The sequence below is a fragment of the Trachinotus anak genome, unplaced genomic scaffold, assembly GCF_046630095.1.
Source record: "Trachinotus anak isolate AG129_WGS33_773 ecotype Australia unplaced genomic scaffold, CSIRO_AGI_Tana_v1 ptg000009l, whole genome shotgun sequence".
Classification (NCBI taxonomy): domain Eukaryota; kingdom Metazoa; phylum Chordata; class Actinopteri; order Carangiformes; family Carangidae; genus Trachinotus; species Trachinotus anak.
Genome location: NW_027273860.1, coordinates 19,685,693 through 19,698,874, shown reverse-complemented (window position 1 = coordinate 19,698,874; position 13,182 = coordinate 19,685,693). Strand labels below are relative to the sequence as shown.

General features: G+C 45.0%; 1 protein-coding gene across 1 annotated transcript in view; it reads left to right on the top strand.

The window, feature by feature from the left end:
• The window catches only part of LOC139625582 (partitioning defective 3 homolog), a 358,479-nt gene extending 347,325 nt beyond the window's left edge, over positions 1 to 11,154 (top strand). Inside the window, exon 24 of the mRNA XM_071485696.1 lies at positions 6,234 to 11,154. Within this exon, the coding sequence (XP_071341797.1) occupies positions 6,234 to 6,663 (430 nt within the window). The 3' untranslated portion in view covers positions 6,664 to 11,154. The remainder of the gene's footprint in view (positions 1 to 6,233) is intronic.
• The last annotated feature ends 2,028 nt before the right edge of the window (positions 11,155 to 13,182 follow it).

Here is a 13,182-nt window from a genome sequence, read left to right as displayed (position 1 = left end):
CCGGAATCAATGTGGTCTGTATGAGCCAGACCGATCCATACATTCCCTTCATAGGTGTTGTCTGCCTGTATGTCCTGTGATGTAGCCGTTGCCTGCAGCCCTCCCCTCTCAGCGAGTCGCTCCTCTTGGGAAAGTCGGTCTGGCCGGCCCAGAAAGCCGGGCGAGGATGGCCTTTGATATGCATTCCTCTCATAATCTCATAGCGTCTTTTAGCAAAGAGTCACATGAGCTCAGGCTTGACGTTTGACCTGGACTCAGGCTTTTTGGAGCTTGTGTCTCACACGGCTCCTCATTAAAGAGCTGAAGTCTCACATCCCCAGATTAATAACCACAATTCCCTCTAACTCCAACCAGCCTCTCCTCTGGAACCCCTCCATCCTGTCGTTCTCTTCCAAAACAGGAAGCCTGAGCAGTGAGCCATTCAGCCAAAAGGGGACCCCCCCCCCCCCCCCCCCCCCCACACACACACACACACACACACACACAAAAAAACTCCTTCCCAAAGAGTTTCCAGAAGAAGCGGTGGTAGCTGGTTATCTGATGACGGCCAGGCTTAGCTCGCTGTCTGGGATGTGAGGAGTGGAAGAACACTAATGAAGGCTTGTTGTCGGAGCAGGATTAGCTGTGACAGGCAGAGGAGGGCGAGAGGGGGCCGGGAGAGGAACGAGTGTGTTAGTAGGAAAGAGAGACCACTGATTAGCCTAAAAGAGATGCACTCGCACACAAAGATACACACAAACACACACACCAATGTGGTCAAGATAAGGTTCTTAGCTGCGGCCCGGGTGAAGTGCCAGTAGCTCTGCCGTGTACCCAGGCAGCTCTCCTCAGCCAAAACATTGGTGCTCCACACTGTAAAGCAAACATTATTCCAGATTGGTGGACAATTTATTTGTATAACATTGAAGCAATTGTTCCTTTGCCCATTGCATACATTTGTTTTATTTCCCTAATCATTTCGTATCTGAGCATGTGTGTGTGTCTGTGTGTGCGCGCTTTCTCCTTCTGCTCATAAACTCTGATTCTTCCCAGCTGTTTTAAAGAAACACAGAGCTGCCACAAATTTTTCTGCGAGCCAACTTCCTGGCTTTGTTTGTTATGTTCTGTCATTCTAAATTTACCCCGCTCTCTGGCATGATGTATTTTCCCATCCCCTCCCTCAGTAAATGTAACTAATCTACTTCGTGACATATTCTGGCGCAGGAGTAGAAGTGATAAGAGGACGAGCTCCCCCTGACGCATCAATCATTCAGCATTCCTGTGGAACAATGCCATTTCTGCTCTTTGCCCGCCAAAGACTTTCCCCTGAAATCTCCCCTCTTCTCTTATCTACTTTAAAAACTAAAGAAGGTCAAACGCAGATCGCTGCCTTGTGCAACAGGCGTCCTGCGATTCGAAACAAGGCGGCTCCCTCGTGAGCGGTGCTGGCTGCTCTGTGAGCCAAAGCGGGGTGTAAATGTATGGCGGCTCGCCCAGACAGCGAAACCCAGATACGGAGCATGTGGTGGGGCTCTCTCTGCAGTCTGTCCCTGCAGCTGCCCCTCCGCCAATTAGCCTCATACTTACACACACTCTACACGCATGCACACACACGTACAACATGATGTATTTACACATGTACGGTACATAAATGCATACACATTTGTCCATGCACGCATAAGTGTAGAGCTCACTAAGGTGCACTTAGTCACATTTCACTGCCATGTGCCTCAGCCCCCCCCCCCCCCCATTAGATACTGTGGACCCCGAGGGTGTCCATTAGTGATTGTGGGATTTTTATTAGAATTATTTAAATTAGACGTCACCAACTGTGCTCGCCCTTACCGTTGCGTTGCAAAGCATGGCTCCTGTCACCTAGCAACCTTTCACAAAAACTTGAGGTTTTAAGGCCCTTGGTTTTCTCACCATTAGCTGTTCATCTTACATTTAAAGGTGTAATCCTCCATCTCTCTGTTGGTGTTATTTGCTGCCATATTATTTTCATTACCAGTGTGCAATGAGTCTTGAGATAGGTTGGGCCACAGGGGACCCGCCCATTGGAGTCGCATTCCTCAGCCACATTTGAAGGAGCTTTCGAAATGGAGAAGCCTAGTCATGCCTTTGACGCAGTCGCTCTTCAAGCAGCTTCTGAAGGAAGCAGCGCCTGAGCGGGGACACAGTTATAAAAAAATGTTCAGCAAAGGAGAGTTGAAGTAGCAAAGAAGAAGAAGAAAATACAGTCGTTTACATTTTCTACTATAGAACTAATATCCTTAAGCCAGATTTACGCTTGACACAAGGGCTTACTTGGAGTTCTGCCATAGTGTCGATACTTACAACCCATTGATGTCTCAGTCCAGGATCAGGCTGCATCATGCTTTGATTATATTCTTCACAGTAACTGTGAACTTCATTCATTTGCTGCAATCTTTGTATTTCAACCATTCACTCAGAGTGGCAGAAGATTTGTGTTGGAGATGACTGATTACTGGTTACTGGCATCTGCACTGTCAACCGTCTCTGGGCCGTCAGAGGGTGGTAGGAGAAAACACAGCAGGTCACAGGTCTTGTGATCCCTAAGTGGTGTTTTCACAGCCGCTGTGGCCCAAACTTACATTTTCGCACATCGGCTGCTGTGTAGCTTCAGTGGCTATTTGCATAGTCTCTAGCTACAGTGTATCCGCTTCATGTCAACTATAAATCAAACTTAGGAGAATTTATAGTTTTTACTTTTGGCTCAGTCATATAAATCATCCAAGTCATTCTCTCTCAGTCAAGCTGCACCACAGAGAAAACAAAATTGTTTGACAGAAACACAAGTTCTCTGAACAATAACTTTTGTTCCTCTCAGCCTCTGTGGAATGAGACTCAGCCAGATAAGACGTGCAGGCGTTTTGGCCTAAAAGCTTGCCGGGCCCCTGCCTCCATCTGCAGCCTTCTGCACCATGAACCCAAAAGCCTTTTGAGCAGACAGTGAGTCAGTGAGGTGTGAATGGGATTTCTCTTAGCACCCCTGACACAAAAGACACTGTCGCAGGTCTTCCATCGCACGTCTGCCTTAATGGATCCTAATAATGGAGGAGCAGACTTAACACTTCAGCCTAAAACCTGACAGTTCCCAGTGACAGCTTTCCAGGGACAGCCTCTGAAAAAGGGGAGCACGTGTGGCGGAAGGCATGCATGTAGGGTAGTGGTTTTCTGTGTGAGAGATAATGTGTGCGTCTTGGGCCATTCTGTCAGTGCAAGGCATTGATTGTCAACTGGGGGCCCACGGGCCACAACCGGCCCAGCCAAAGCACAACACCCGGCTGGCAGATTTTTAATGACTTCAGAAAATGTGAGGAGGAATAATATGTGTTCTAGTACGTAGGAACAGTTTTTTTCTTCCTATACTGAAGCAACTGCACAATGTGAGCTTTTACTCTTCTCAGTCTTTTATGAAAGGAATGTGGCTGGTGCAAAATCTTCATGCAAGAATGGGACAAACTCATAACTTTCATTTTCACTTTGATTTTATTTATTTATTTCACATGCTCCTATTCAACATTTTCATTTATCTCCACATTCTTATTTCACATTTTGTTTATTTATTTCCACCCGCTCTTATTTAACATGTAGTGTTGTTTGCTTGTTTAATTCACATGCTTTGTAACAGTGACTCTTAATAACAACCAAAACTCCTCAGTCAATAAATTGGTTTAATTAATTTTAATAGCTTAAAGATCAAAAGAGTACGGCGAATACCAGCCTCGTGTGACAACAGAAACTGGATATGAATAGATCAGACAGGCCTCAGTTGCCAGAGATGTTGCTTTCAAAGAGTCAGTCGAACTGAACGGTTCACTGCGGCTTCCTGCAAGGCGTCTGTATGTTAAATAAAACATGAAGTAGACCATGACGTTTAACAGTGAATCCCATGAATAGGATCCTAAGGCTGAAATACTCACATTAGGTTGATGGGAGAAATTCCATTTTCCCTCTGATTCCAACTTCTTCTCAACTTCAGGCTCAGCAGCTGTTTATTCGCCAAGCAGTCCTCTAAAGATTGGTTTGACAGTCAGTTCCTCTCATGCCTCTTGACGGTGTTCAGTTTTGAGAACGCAGATTTACATATTTAGGTTGAGCCAAACGTGGGGACTCTTCGGCGTGCTGTAGTCATGGGGACAGGAAACCCAAAAAGAGAGCAGCTTGATTATACTGGATGTCAACTGGTTCACTTTGAGTCGCGGCTTTGTCCAGCAGCATCACCTTCAATCATCAACTCCCTCAGCTGTTTGATGAATTTATTCGTATTCTCAGCGACGTTGCTCACACCCTCTGTCTTCATTGTGTTGCAGTGCAGCAGCCTCCTTCATAACAAATGTGCGTGGAACAGATCAAAGTTGTTCCCAAAAGCATCGAGCTTTTCCAACTATATCCAGCACAGATTCTTCTTTCCCCTGTAGTTGCATTCAAATGAGAAAATATGTCTGTTAACAATCCAACACCGCACATGTATTCTCTGTCTGCGGTGCGTGTAGGTCAGCTGCTCTTTTTGATTTAATTTGCTTTAAAAAATCCACAACTTGACCCCTGAGTCCCAAGAAGCGCTGCAAGGCTTTGCCTCTATTCTGCCAGATCACATCATTGTGGAGTAAGAGGTCATCATGAGTAGCGTGAGAACAGGTGATGCTGCGTGTTTGAACTCCCTCTGATGAAGTAAATTTTCTTCATTGCTTTGTTGATAACCTCCCACAGATCCCCACTTAGTTTGGCGGACAGCACACTTTGGTGAATGAGACAGTCGGGTGCGTTCGTTCTGGGAGCAACACGCCGTATGAAAGCCATCAGCTCTTCTTTGAAATCTTCCCCATCAAAATATGTGACAACTGGGAAATATCATTGTTGTCAGTGGCGACAGACAGGGACATGTGGTGAGCTTCTTTGACCCCATCAGGTACAAGTAGCTGGGGGTCATCCACTGAGACAGGACAATAGGCGGTACTCGAAGCAGACAGAGGTATTTGCTTAAGAGAAGCAATTGTCCTGCCTGTAGATTTGACGCAGGCAAGTTCCTTCGAAACAGTGACTGTGCTCTCCTCAGAAACCCCAGCAGCAGTAAAAGCTTTGTTTCTGGTGAGAACCCCGACAGACTGAAGAGATGCATCCACAGACATGGGAATATCCTGCTGTCAAGGTGGCAGTCTTTGTGTGACGAGCGTCTGACTGCTCGGGGTGTGACTCTGAAGGTGCCTTGTGTAATGGTGACACCTAAGATTGTGTTCTTCTGCAACAGTGATACAGGTTTCCATTTAATTGAAGTTGGCATAATGAATGTGTACTGATCAGTCCATTCTTCATTAAAGCTGCATCAACTCACCGTTTCAGGCTGTTTGAGAGTAACAAACGACAAAAGTCTTTTCCACCAATCAGGACGCTGCATAACAGCATCAAAACCAGTTAAAGTTGATTTATATTTCCTGCCAATCAGGACTGGATTCAATTAGGCCTAAGTGTCTCGTTATCATTATGGAGTCTGTTCACACTGCTATAGGCTAATAAAAATAACATACATTTTCTAAGAAAGCGGAAATATTCAACAATAATAGGCTAATGAGCCCTAAATAAATGTTTTATTTTTATTAGAAAGTCCAGCCCCTACAGTGTCTGCTTCAAAAAATTCTGGCCTTTGGACAAATGTAGTCGATGACCGCCGGTGTCAGACAGACTGAAGATGAGTAGAAGGCAGATAACGCCGTGAGGCCTGCCATTACTGTGTCTGTGCTGTAAGTGCACCCGTCTGCATCTCAAAGAAAAGAGTTGAACGGATGAAAGCAGCCATTTTTCTCAGGGAGGTTTTAACATTTGTGTTTGTTTACAGCGTGGAACTAATAGTCCTGTGGGCGTCTCAGGCTCCCTCCGTTTGTTTCCTGTCTCTTTTATGTCTCCGTCTTTATGTCACTGGATTCAGTGTAATCATGCAGCAGGCTATAACCGATCCCTCTTTGCTCCACCCATGTTGCTTTCAGTACTTTAACTCACCACATCCCTTTTTAATCCCACAAAATGTGAAAATGGTCACATTCTCTGCTGAAGTGCAGTTTCTTTTGAATTCCCCTTCAATAGTGCTGACCTGGGGGCCAGTGCAGAAAAAAGCAACCTTTTCTGAGCAGAGTTAACTATTATCCTCCTCTCTTCCCTTTAGATTCAGGTGCTGTTTAAAGTCACTTTCTCAACAGCGCGACTGACCTCTTCACCTGTCTCTGTGTGTTTAGGCAACCTTGTAAGAACACCAGCACATCGTCCCAGGAGTCATGGGACAAGGCATACATGCCACCAGAGGGATTCCAGACATCCAAGGAGAACCCTCGCTACTCCAGCGTCCAGGGATCACGCAACGGCTACCTGGGAACTTCCAGCTTCAACGCCCGTGTCCTCTTAGAGACTCAGGAGCTGCTGAGGCAGGAGCAGAGACGCAGAGAGCAGGAGGCCAGCAAGGCCAGGCCGCCCCCTGCACAAGAATCCCCCAGCGGCAGCACCTACGACCACAACAGAGACAACACTCAGGCCCCCAGCTCTGCCCCAGCGCAGTCCCCACCTCAATCCAAGGGCCCCTACAGACAGGACGTGCCCCCGTCTCCCTCTCAGCTCGCCAAGCTCAGCAGGCTTCAGGGTTCGGAGAAAGGGAGGCCGTTTTACTCCTGAGACCATAACAAGGAACTGGGCAGTGGTAGTTTTAGGAGGTTACTCTAGGGAGCATTAACAGGGAAAAAAACAAAGAGGGCAATATGTCTGTTTTTATAGAATCCCAAGACTTTCATGGGAATGTCGATATAAAATATTGATATTTAAAAAAAAAAAAGATTTTTTTATGATATGAACCATGATCCTTATTAGCTGTATCAAGAAGAAATGATTTGAGATGTTTTATTGTTGACCGTCGAGATGGTCTGACCATATTTAAAGTGCCTTCAGGTCCACTGATGGTTCACCTTTTAGGAGCAGCAGCCCTGTTTTTGGCCTCATGCAGCTTTGACACGTCCACCTCACACATTCAGGAGCAGACACCACAGCAGAAGTCTGACAGCAGGCTGACCTAAACACCATCACGCCCCCCCCCCCCCCCCCCCCCCCCCCCTCCTCAAGCACAAGACACGGCCCAGGCATGTTTTTGTACCACTTGAGTCCCGGTGGGGGTCTCTGTCGATGTCATGCTTGTGTGCATCAGGCTTATATTTTCTGTTCCCGGGCACTGCTGTACATGTGTATGTGGGTGGCAGTGCTGGCAGGAGTTGGCATGTAGCTACAGAGTGTGGAGGTTAAGCAGCTTGTGTGAACTGTGGAGTCAGAGCTTGGGCTTTGGGCGTGACCACTCACCCCCCCACCACCCACCCACCCAGCCAGTTCAGAGATATGTCCCTTTTGGTTTCCGATACAACGCTACCCTGAGTCTGTGTCCTCCTTCCAACCCCCTCTTGTATTTAATATGATAATCCTGAATTCTCTGTTCCTCTCTGCCGGCTGCTTTATCTCCCGTTTCTCTCCTCACATTGTCACCCTCACCATACGGCACTCTCAGCAGAGGAAAACAGTTTTAGATATCCTTTACTCCTACCCCCTCCCCACCAACCCAGGGAATCCACCAGTATAAATGGGGTCAGGTCTGGGTTATTAATTAATGTACCTCATTAAAAATGAATGCGCCCCTTTGTGTGTGCGTGTTTGTTGTCGTGTGTGTGGCGAGGAGTAAGAAACAGCGACCTTGCCGGCACGGCTCTGGCCCCAGCCTCGCTTAGAATGATTCAGCTGTAACCGAAGCCGTTGGACCCAAGGTGTCCGAGCTGTTCCCCGCTGAATATTTCATCAGGGTTGTTACATGGGAAACCACGTCGGCTCAGTGTGGGACTGTCTGTCCACAGGCCTGATACAATAGAGCTGATTTTGTTTTCTCTTCATGATTATGTCCATTGATAGAAAACCACTCGGGAGCTTTTTTTTGCCATTCAATCAATAATGAGTGGTACTATGTGTGTCTGTGTGTGTGTGTGTGTGTGTGTGTGTGTGTGTGTGTGAGAGAGAGTGTATATGTATGACCCTGTGTTCTTGTATTTCTTCACCTGTAAGAGCAAATATTTTAGCTTTAGCTGTCAGAGAAGAGAAAGACACAGGAAGCACAGTTGGTGATGGTTTTTGGTTATTGTTTAAACTGAGTTCAGGTTCAGTTCTTTCACTTATGAGAGGAGGAAGTTAGGAAATGAACCTGACTTCTTTTACACTGGATCAGTTTCTTGGGGGGCATGGCACAGTAGTGCACTGGTTAGCAGTGTCGCCTCACAGCGAGAAGGTTCTGGGTTCTGGGGCCTCTCTGTGTGGAGTTTGCATGTTCTCCCTGTGTCTGCGTGGGTTCCCTCTGGTACTCCGGCTTCCTCCCACAGTCCAGAGACATGCAGGTTAGGTTAATCGGTGATTACCCATAGGTGTTTCATCTGAGCGTGAATGGTTGTTTGTCTCTATGTGGTGGACTGGTGTCCTGTCCAGGATGTACCCCGCCCTCTCTCAATGTCAGGTGGGATTGGCTCCAGCCCCCCCACCGTGGCCCTGTAAATATAAGTGGTATAGCTAACGGAGGATGGATGGATTTTTGGGGCCGTTTTGCTTCAGTATGTTTACATGCACTCACTGAAGCAGGCTACATAGAGAAACCATGCTGTTACTATAGTAACCTGGTTACCATAAATCCATGTGTACATGCAGCAGATCAGTAATCTCACCTTACTTATCTTCACTGTTGCAGTTAAACACTTTGCTGCTTCTTGATGAATGTCTGCAATTTACAGATCTTAAACTGACAGGCTGCTTCATTGTCTGTTTCACTCTGAGTTGGATCTGGATTTATTTTGAATCGAGGATGCATCACTATGTGCTGTGATCTTTCCCATCGCCCAGCTGTCCCAGCAGTACTGTCCCTGTCTCAAGTCTTTGTCGTGCACATGTGTTCATGTAAAAAGCTCATTACAAACGCAGCCTGTGTTCAGATTGTCCACTTGTTCTCTCACTCCCTGACCCACTATTTAGTGTTTGCTCCATAGGAGACTGCCTGGGGATAAGTGCACACAGCAGTTGACACATTTCGGACTCTTAAATTGCTCCATAATTGTGCACTAGATATTTGTAATTATTCTCTCTGTCTGCAGAGCATCTGCATCACATGTGAGACAAAATACATGAAAACACATGCGGTCTTGCATGTGCAGTTTTTTCACAACTTTTTCATTTGTGTCTAAGGAGCAATCTTTACCCTGTTTTCTTCAGCTTTTGTTGTATTAAAGTATTACAACCACCAAGGCAAATTTCCCCGCAGGTATATCTATCTTTTTTTAAATTACATTGTTTTTTAAAGCAACAGTAGCCCCTTTCTTGTTCTAACTAACTGTAACTGTAATTCAAGAAGATGTTACTGAACGACTTATGGCTACTAATATTTTATTTTATTAGTTCTACAAATATGGTCCTGAGGGGCACTTTAATAATGATTTTTGAAATCCCTACTGCTCAGGCAGAGGAGGGGACGAGCCACTACACAGATAAGACATCTGAGGAGTATTACACTCGCCAGGTAAAATTACATTAGCTAGGAGCTAACATTAGTGCCCAACCTGTCGTGTTTGCGGGATGACAGCAGGGTACAGCCTCTGCACACTACATTTTAGTGTGCCTTGTGACAATTTTGTAGCACACTGGATAGTGGATAAAATTCACAACTGAAAATTCAAACAGCACGACGTAATGGCTGAGTTACCATGTACTGTAGTGGACGATCTAGTGGGTGAGTGGATGTTCTGAACAGAGCCCCGGTTACACACATACATGTCCAACAATCCCTAGCTGGACAGATTAGAGTCTCTAATTTCCTACCCCAGTTATGTGGAAACGATCTTACCTGAGAAACATAACTGCACCCTGGACACTTACAGTGTAAACACACTTGTCTTTTAAATTAAACATAGACAGTGTACTTACCTTACTTTACTTAGTATATTGTGCACCTGTTGTCAATTGTTCTAAACAGGACGTTGTTCCTATAGCAACAATATCTGTCTCTCGTGCCACTACAGATTTACTTACTGAGTTCTGGGTCTAGGATCAAGACTAGATTTAAGTCTGAACTCGTGCACTATTAGACACGTGATGGTTAGAGTAGGTTAGGAGTGAGATTCACAGCGTTTGTGTGGTAGAGCATCTATGGGTCCTCACAAGTGCAGAAAAAAGGAGTCTGCATTTGTGTATGTGCTTCCTCACATAAAACTACGGTACTAGTCTGCTACCAATATTCCAGCGTGTGTGTGTGTTAGTGTAGGTGGACATGTGTTTAAGTGTCTGTGAACGCTGCCAGTAACTGGATGCTCCAATATGTCTATGAATATGTCTTGGCAGCCATATGAACGGCTTGGCTGGCGAGTGGGAGAGGAGCAGAGGAGTAGGAGGGAGAGAAGATGGGAGGCCTGACCTTGCAGATGATTCAGTCAATGGAGTAATCACAACTATTCCTCTGAGGTGGCAGTACAAACAGGAGGTTACCAACAAGGCTTTGCTTTCGCCGTCTCTTCTTCTGCAGTTCATTTATGGTTTTTATTTACTTGCCTTTATTGGGTCTGGTATGTATGGGTGAAAGTGGCTGTGTGTGTGTGTGTGTGTGTGTGTGTTTGAGGGGGTCCACTCTGATGCAGCAGCTGTTTTAACTGATGTCTCTGGGTTTTATGTCTCATCCTGGACTCGGGGAGGGGGTTCATGAGGCTGCAACATCTAATGAGTTTTTTTTCCCTACTTATATGCAAATTTGATAATATCCCATAATACATGTTTATTATTTGTGTTGTGTAATTAATGTTTGTGCGCCGCCTCTGTGACACATGGATTCTTCCCATAAAGCTATTGTTTCGAGGGATTTTTTTTTTTTTTTTTTTATCCTGGGAAAAAATGAGGAATATATTGTTATTGTTTAATTGTATTTTTACGACCATCCCTCATTGTGTTTTATTATCCACAATATGTTATTATGGTGGTAAAAGATGACTAATATGTAAGCACAGTGCAATTTTCCTTTTTACAACAGTGTATCATTAAGAACTGTTTCTGCTGTTCTCTGTACATACAATATAAACTTTTTTTCAATGAATAAATTGAGGGTAGTTTCAATCCTTGTTACTTTAATTTGCCTTCATTGTGTTGCCGTTCACAAATGGTTTCTCTACTTGATAACACAGCAGTGAAATAAGATGCATTATTGAAGGCAAGTAATGAATATCTTATTTCTCGCTGCGTGTTACTGATTTAAGAATTCATAATGAAACACTGTTCACTAAACTTCTGTTTTCCTATTGCAATGATGAAATTGCTGCGCGTATTTGAACTGCTACACTTTTGGTCAGCTGGTTGACAGATTGCTCCTCATGCCGTCAGCAGCTAAAAATAAAGAAGAGAAGAAGAAAAGGGTCAGGATTCAGATTCTCATAACTGGAGGAATGTTGAACTTCTGCTGTAGCTTCTTTAGCACATGGTCAAAATGTGGCTCCCACGTTTGCCGAAGCCGCTGTGAAGTACTATAAGAACACATCCTCCCTGTCTCTCCATCTCTTTTATCTCCGTCCCTGATAGGTCACTAGGAGGTTTTTGCCTTGAGCTGGCTTAACTTCTAATAACATCCTGTGATGAGTGATGGCGATAAAGACAATGGTTAACTTTATGATGTTCAAACTCCAGGGGAAAAGGCAGGTTGTAGAAAGTGCTGGCGCTGGCCCTGCATCACAGAACTCCTGCCAAATCTGTCTTCATCCCGAGGAAGGGAGAGGGCTTCGAAAGAATCCGTCTGGCCACAGTGGGATCACACAAGAGAGCACATGCCTCAGGGATAAAGACGTCCACTTGTGTATGTCACCTTTACGGCTGAGGGTAAACTTGAGGACATGTCTCGTTGCCATGTAACACAACAGAAAGATCCTGTCTTTTACACCTTTTATTTGCTATTGAAAATCAGCTCCTTGCTATCTTGATTTTGAACACATTTGTATATTAGGACATAAAATTTTATTGCATGATGATGAGTGTGCAGTATGAGCTTTGCATAGGATATTCGAAGAATATGGGAGTGTTTCAAGCTATAAAGTTAACTCAGCAAAGTCTATTAGAACGTCACTAAATAGTACAGCGAGAAAATGGTCTTCTACTGGTTTAGAAACACAATTTAAGACTACAGATGTAGTATTGAGAGAGGCTATAGAAAGGGTTTCTACGGTGGCTCTGAGAGCTCAAAACAGCGCATCTTAAGAAAACACATGCAAATAGACAAAACACAAGGAAATTCAGAACACGTGCTGCAAATTCACACAACACAAAGGAAGTGTTTTCAGAGGATACAAAAAAGTGATGCACCAGGCTGGGATGTATTTATAGCACATGTGTTATAACACATTAAATTGTTCAATACTTCTAACTTCAAAATCTCAGAGCCTGGTTCCCAGCCTGGTTCATGACTTTTTAGTGTCCCCTGGACACTTAACTAAAAAAATAAGTTACGCGGTCATGGTTGCTAGGCAACAAGAGCAGCGCTTTGCGACACAATGGTAAGGGCAGGCTCAGATGGTGACAAGGCGAAAATCCTCCGTAGGCCAGACTGTCTCATTTCGGTTTGGCCTTCGTGGTCTTCGACAGCTACAAAGGGCCACAGTCCGAGTCCTCAAAAGGATGTGGCCCCAGAATTTGGACCCAGCTTTTGTTGTCGTCTGTGCTAGTTGCAGTGTGCTTATGTATTTGGTTGTGTTGTGAGTATTTCCAACACGTGTGTTGTCAAATTTTTACCGGTTGCATTTTCTTAAGTTGCAGCGTGTTTAGCTCTCAGGGCCACCGTAGTTTCCTCATGCACAATGATGTCATCACTACCAAACTGACATGACAGACATAAAACCACAGACATATCCATAGAGGTAACCTAAAACACAATAGGTTTCATCCCAGCGTGACACACAACGCAGCATGTAACCTAGTGGGTACTCTGCCATATCAGCTTGCACCCGTTAACACTGTGGGGCCACCGGGAACAATAAAGCTGTCTCTGGCCCCACTCCACCCGGTCCTGTCATTACTCACACCCAAAGAGCTCTCCAGTCTTTAATGTCCGCGTTTCGCTTTCCCGCCATCATAATATTCCATAATAAAAACCTCCTGTGA